This window comes from Nansenia antarctica, assembly GCF_963989245.1.
Source record: "Nansenia antarctica genome assembly, chromosome: 6".
In the NCBI taxonomy this organism is placed as follows: Eukaryota; Metazoa; Chordata; class Actinopteri; order Argentiniformes; family Microstomatidae; genus Nansenia; species Nansenia antarctica.
Window position 1 is genome coordinate 21,106,621 of NC_137676.1, and position 7,177 is coordinate 21,113,797.

General features: G+C 46.7%; 1 protein-coding gene across 1 annotated transcript; it reads left to right on the forward strand.

Annotated features, from left to right (window-relative positions):
- Positions 1–868: 868 nt before the first annotated feature.
- ngs (notochord granular surface) lies at positions 869–6,511 on the forward strand (the record flags this gene model as incomplete). The annotated part of the gene is made up of 11 exons (XM_080534293.1): positions 869–1,074; positions 1,367–1,526; positions 1,892–2,041; positions 2,748–2,867; positions 3,300–3,395; positions 4,280–4,414; positions 4,546–4,656; positions 4,792–4,902; positions 5,423–5,547; positions 5,788–6,117; positions 6,418–6,511. The coding sequence occupies 11 exons, from the start codon at positions 869–871 to the stop codon at positions 6,509–6,511; spliced, it is 1,638 nt and encodes a 545-aa protein (XP_080390419.1).
- Positions 6,512–7,177: the final 666 nt, after the last annotated feature.

The window sequence follows — 7,177 nt, forward strand, 5'->3', positions numbered from 1 at the left end:
TGGTGCAACGCGGTTGAACGTGGTTCGTGGAGCTTCCTCTGGTGTTGTATGTGTGGACGTTGTTCACTTTTTGGAAGTATGTTGACAGGTACTTGGGTGTCTTTGTGGTGTAGCGTATCTTGAAGACCAGGCCCAGTGCAAGCTGCTGCACTCTGTCAACTACTCGTAGCCAATCAAGGCTCAAAAAATGAGCAGCGGTTAGATGTGTCCTAGGGTTGAGGCCTAGCAGAAGCCTAACCAGTTTATTTTGGGCTGTCTGGAGTCTTGTTTTATGGGCCTTTGTGGTTCTATAGTACCATGATGTTACGGCATAGTCGAAGTGACATTGAATGAGAGCTCCTGATAGGGAAGTGCTATTTGCCTAAATATCTGGTATGATGTCATTAGCCTAGTCTACTCAAAATATAAAGGACTAAAAACATCAACAACAAAATAAAAACAAATGCTGAAGCACAAACAACCAAGAACAATGAACAAACATTGGCTGGGGTCAAGGCAAAGAGCTCTTGGTAGCCAACGAGACTCCATGACCTATGCAGAGATGTTAGATCACCAGATGATGATATCCTCTGTTGTTGGCTAATGAAAAGCGTAGATATTTCTCACTTTTATCCGTCTTAATAATTAAGGTTCATCCAACCCTCTATTTTTACCACTTGAATCTTCACGGAACCACGACAGATATTTGCGGTGACGGTCAGCCCCGGGGTGGGAAGGTTCGACATTCCTCGCCGATGGTGCGTGTTGAAGGTGGGAAGGGCTCGGGGAGATGGGAGTAGGTATAAAAACACCACCGTCGCGGAGGAAGGATGTGTGTTATCAGTTCTCCAGTTCTGAGTCAAGTTCAAGTCACTTGAAGGCCGTCATCATGAGTCGCAGCCCAGAAAGGATGTCTTCTTACCGCCGTCATTTCGAGGGAGCCCTGGCGTCCTCCTCATCTTATCAGATCCGGGTGTCGAGCCCCTCTCCGACCCGCAGGGATGCTCGGCCCCGCTCCGCCAGCTACAGCCGCAGCGCGGGCTCCCTGGGCCGCAGGAACCTCTCCAGCTCACGCGGCAAATCTCGCATGACCAGGTAAAACGGAATTACTTAATTACATAGGAAAGTTTATGAAAGTTCACAAACTCTTCTCATTTTTCAAAGTTCTCTGAAGTTGCCAATATCCCATAGGAGATGTTGTACACTAATGCTTGGGCTATAAGCAGGCTATGTTGTTATGTGATTTGTTACTGGAAGATGAATAACACAAATTAAATGTCTTATTTACATAAGATTACAGGGCAAGGGATTACTTACTCAATAAGAATAAAACGTGTTGAGTGAAGTTAGATAGTGTGTTGATGTCCCTGGTCTCTCTCAACTGCAGCAGTGTGAGCATGGGAGCTCTGTGTGTTGGTATGGGAGTGGGGGCAGGACTGGACCTGGACGCGGTTTCCGCGGAGAACCAGGCCTTCCTTACCACCCGCACCGGGGAAAAGCAGGAGATGGTGGCCCTCAATGACAGACTGGCTGCCTACATCGAGAAGGCAAGAAAGACCACAGCTAAGCACACTCATTCTCTCCTGTCTCCGTCTCTCTCTTTCTATCTCTCTCTCTCTCAAACTGTCTTCTCACACTCACTCACTCACTCACTCATTCACCCCCCCCCCCCCCCCCCCCGATCTCTCAAACTCTCTCACTGTTGTTTTTATATCCACACCACCCCTCTCTTTCGCGCAAGCACACACACACACACACACACACACACACACACACACACACACACACATTTAGAATCTGGGTTCTAAGTTCTCTGGTTCCAACCTGGGTTCCGTGTGTTCTCTGGTTCCAAACCGGGTTCCCTGTTCTCTGGTTCTAACCTGGGTTCCGTGTTCCCCATGTCCTGTCTCAGGTGCGTACCCTGGAGCAGCAGAACAAGCTTCTGGAGACGGAGATCGATGCCCTGCAGAACCGCTTCGTGAAGCCGTCCGGCCTGCGGCAGCTCTACGAGGGCCAGCTGAGGGAGCTGCACAGGATCGCCGAGCAGATGAGAGCACAGAGGGTGAGGACTGTCAGTCACAATTCAGAACCACAACAAACATCTGAGATCTGAGGGGAGGAACCTAGATCTTCTCCTCCAGTGGAGGACGGGGGAGAGGACACAAGGGGTAGTGGTGGTCTAGTGGATAGTGAGTTGGACTTGTCATCGGAAGGTTGTGAGTTCAAATCCCGCCTGAAACTACACCACTACTAGTGTGTCCTTGAGTAAGGCACTTAGCCCTCAGTTACTCCAGGGGGAATGTCCCTGTAATTCGTAATTGTAAGTCGCTTTGGATTAAAAGCGTCTGCTAAATGGCAACATTATTATTAATTAATTATTACAAGGAGTCGCGTTCCTAATAATTGAGAAAAGGTTATTGATACAGAGCAGTTCAGCGAATCCTCCTCCATGTTGCCACCGTTCTGACTAGCATGTATATAGTCATTGTCCTTTTTAGAGAGTACATTAGTGACTTCACCATCCGCTCCCTTTTGCTGAGATGTTTGGTGGAATAGGATGAGATGAGGTATGACCAGTGTTTGACGTGGCTTCTTCTAGCATTGTGACTGCCACTGGCCCCTGGCCCAAGCAGAGATTACTGCACCTGCCATGACTGATGGATAGATGATTCACTTACTTAGACAAATGTATTTTGTTTGTTGTTGCTTTGGATAAAGGTGTCTGCTAACTGCCATGTACATGACTGTGTTCTCTCTGGGCGGTGTAGGACCTGGCCTTGGCAGCCAGGGAGGCCATGGGAGGCCAGGTGGAGATGCTCAAGGTCAAATACGAGGAGGCTCTGGAGGCCAGGAAGAAGGTTGAGCTGGAGATCGAAGCTTTCCGCCCGGTGAGAAAAATAAAAAAAGAAGTAATTCTTCCTTCTTCTAGCATTGGCCCTAGCTGGTCCTAGCGTAGATTACTTTTTCATACAATGACTGAATCATGAGATGATTCACTTAATTAGACAAATGTATTTTATATATGTTGTAAGTCGCTTTGGATAAAGGTGTCTGCTAAATGCCAAAAAAGTAAATGTAACTAAAAACAGACATATATTGTATACAGACTGTATACAACCTAGAACTTCTCCTCCAATGTGTTTTCAGTAGGGCGTTGAGTGGAGGAGGGACACTCAAACTCCTAATAATATTATACCCATATTACCTTTTTTTTTAAGAGCAGTGGAAGCGTGGAAGTTTCAATGCTGATGATATTGTACACGCAAACAGCTGTTACTATACACACAAACACATGAGTGAAGTGTTCCTGTGTGTCCTAGGATGTGGATCGAGCCACCTCAGCCCGCATCGTTCTGGAGAAGCAGCTGGAAAACCTGGAGACGGAGCTGGCGTTCCTGGAGAGGGTTCACAAAGAGGTAACATGTCTGTTTGTCCCTGGGGGCCTTGGATCCCACCTGGGAACAGCACCACTAGTGTGCCCTTGAACAAGGCACTTAGCCCTAACTTACTCCAGGGAGACTGTCCCTGGAATCTCTCAATTGTAAATAGCTTCGGATTAAAAGCGTCTGCTAAATGGTAAAGATGTAAGTGGTTGGTAGAGCATGGCATTAGTAATGCCAATTCCTGCTGGATAAAAGTGTCAGCTAAATTGGATATATCCTTTATCTATACAGGGAAGTCACATTGAGACTAAACATGTATTTTACAAGAGAGACCTGTTCCAAATGTGTCAGCACGCAATCACGTTAGACATGGATATCTCTGTCTACTAATTCACAAAGAGACAATAGTGCGATTCACAACTTGATAAGGTGCAAGTGTATTTCTATTTATTACCTAATACAATATGTCTTTGACAAAACATGTCTGTGTCCATAGGCTAGCTGTAAATAGTGACCCACTGCCAATAGGCATGCAGTATGTTTAGCACTAAAACTATAATGAGCTGATAATGACTTAGGACAGTATATGAGATACAGGGGAAGAGGGTGGATGAGTACAAATGATCAACATACTGTGAAAGCTGCACAGCAGGCAGGCTACGGAGAGCGGGGTTTAAGGTTAGGAGTCAGTGTCAGTGGTGTATTTAGAGTGATTATGATGGCTAAGGTTAAAGTTAAAAGTTCAGGGAAAGTTTAACACATACATCTTCAAACGTAGTTAGAAGTATAATTCCACAGAAAAGTAAGCCCTCTAACGGTGATCTTTTATGACAACGTCTCTGTGAAAATAAACCAGTAATTATAAAAATAAGCTTTTTGTGTATCTGAGTGGTCGCCATCTTCTTGACCCCTGACAGGAAATCGAGGAGCTGATGCAGCAGATCTATTCGGTGGTGTCCAAGGTGGACGTGTCCTTCGGCCTCCCTGACCTCTCCTCCGCCCTCAAAGAGATCCAAGCCCAGTACGATAGCATCGCCGCCAGAAACCTAGCGGTACATCAACATGTTATTACATATTTATTACACACGCATTAAACATTAGATACTAGATCACTTATTAGACTGGAAAGAAAAAAAAATATTTTTCATACAATATAATTGCGTTTGTGCCTCCTCTTTCTCAGGAAATGGACGCTTGGTACAAGTCAAAGTTCGAGGACTTGAACAATGCGTCGGCCAAACATGCTCAAACTCTGAGAAGTCTCAGAGAGCAAATTGCAGCTTACAAGAAAGACGTAAGAGGGACCCTCTTTTCATCAACACTGTCATTTACAGCCCCACCGATCAACAGCATGAACAGTTGTGTGTGTGTGTGTGTGTGTGTGTGTGTGTGTGTGTGTGTGTGTGTATGTGTGCACTTGTATGTGTAGATCTTAAACAAGCAACGTGAGTTGGAATCGCTGAAGACAAGGAATGAGTCTCTGCAAATTCAGATTCGTGATGCTCAGGAAAGGTTCAAGAAAGAAGAGGAGGCTTATCAGGTGAGAAGCCCTCAGAACCCCAACCTCGGGGGCGCCTGGGTGGCATAGCTCACTAATGTGCATGCTACGTAATCGCAGGGTCCCTGGTTCGATTCCTGCCATTGACCTATAATCATGCATGTCATCCATCCTGTGTCTCACCCATCCTTCATGTCAATCTCTATGGTCTCTATCCCATTAAAGCAGAAATGCCATAAAAAAAACATATTAAAGAAAAACTAAATAACACCTCAACCTTCAAAATGAGGCTATTACTTCATAAATGGGCAACAAGTGAGTGTTCCTCAGACAGACTATCGATACCTATCGATAATCTCTGTTTTGGACACACTTTTCGTACTCACACTACGTTGCATTTTCCAGCAACAGCTTGTTTTGAGTGCAAAACCCCCCCCTTGTTTTACATACTGTAGGCTACCAATATGCTGTCAATCAAAGGGGAGCAGTCTGTTCTCCTGCTCCTGTACCTACTTTTAAAGGCTCAGTCCTTAAGGCCACTGATGTCATGTCTCCCCTACAGGAGCGTATTGAGGGCCTGAAGCTGGACCTGAAGCTGATCAAGGAGAAGATCGCTCTGCTGCTGAGGGAGTACCAGGAACTTCTCAGCGCCAAGATGGCCTTGGAGGTGGAGATCATCACCTACAGGTGACAGTGACAGGTTTTGATGGGCAAGGGCACTTTTTGGTTGTTGTTGCTGTCTTGGAATAGGTTCATAGTTCGTTCATTTCATGCATCGTTAAGAACAATGCATGAAATGTGAAATCAAACAGTGAAAGTAATGCTCAAGGCGGCTTTTACTTTTTTGTGTTTGTTGAGAAGCTCCGTATCACTATCGGTACACAATGTGATTGCTCACGTCGTTGCCCGTGGCTCTGTATTTGTCAGGAAGCTGATCGAGGGCGAGGACAACCGGCTGACCACCATGGTCCAGAGCATGTCCCTGATGGCCGGAGGGGGAGGAGCCACGTCCTTGAGCGCCATCTCTGCCTCCGTCAGCTCTGGTGCCGCCGCCGTGGTAAACGGGGCGGGGTTAGAGGCTCTCAGCGGCGGGGCCGGCCTGGGCGGAGCCCCCGATAGCGGGGCTGGCACTAGCGCTAGAAGGGTAGAGAAGGCTCTTAAAGAGGAAATAGAAGTGATAGAGTCGGAGAGCCAGACAGAGAGCTACAGAGAGGAGCAGTCTGTGGAGATGACGGAGAGGAAGACTGTGCTCATCAGGTAGAGGAAGCCTGGCTTCTACTTGTAAGCCTTACCGGGATATAATGTATGATATCATCTGTCTAGAAACTGTTAAAATGTTCCTTCATAACAGCTGAAGATATGATAGATAGATATCACATTTTGTTTTATAGACTTACTACAGTATTTACTATCATCTTTACACAAGTCCCAAATCAACAAAATGTCCGCCTTACTGAATATTTCTTGGAGCTATTTGAAAGAGAGATATATCTGTGTCACCTCCAACAGTATCGTTTTCCAACCAATTTTTTCCTGCCTGTGGCCATTTTCTCCCAGAACAGTTAGGACACCGGAGGACACTTTTGAAAGCGACACACAGGAAAGCACCATGATCATCACTGGAGCGGCCGACGACACAGACGAGGACTAGATGAGGACCCCCCACACACCCCCCCCCCGCCACCCTATCCTGCTGCTCTACCATGTTCTACCCTAACCTCACTTTCTACCTTACCCTGTATAGGTCCCCTCCCACCCTATCCTGCTGCTCTACCATGTTCTACCCTAACCTCACTTTCTACCTTACCCTGTATAGGTCCCCTCCCACCCTATCCTGCTGTGCGACATTGTTCTACCCTAACCTCACCAACCACCTCACCCTACACATCCCCCCCCCTCCCCCCCAACCCATAGTACAGATGATAGTACAGCAGCTCCACCCTGCCTTCTGACAGGGCAGATGGAATGTCTACCATTTTGCTCACACCTGGCCAATCCTCTTAGGTCTCCCCCCCACCACACACATACACTCACACACACCATTCCCCTATGATATGATAGTGGTCTTCAGGACCTCTCTGGTCCTCTTCTGTGGTTGTCCCTGTTCCTGCCTGCACTAAACTCCCTCTGAGCCTCCAGCTGCCTCCCTGATAGCCTTACAACTACCATACCTGTGTGTCTGTTCTCCCTGTGTCTGCAAGCAATCAATACAATAAACAGCAAGCAAACATATCTTCCTTTCTTGGTGTGGTCTTCATTTCAGAGAGAATGTTTATGATCTTCTCCTGACTGGATACTGGTATACGCAGACTCAGTC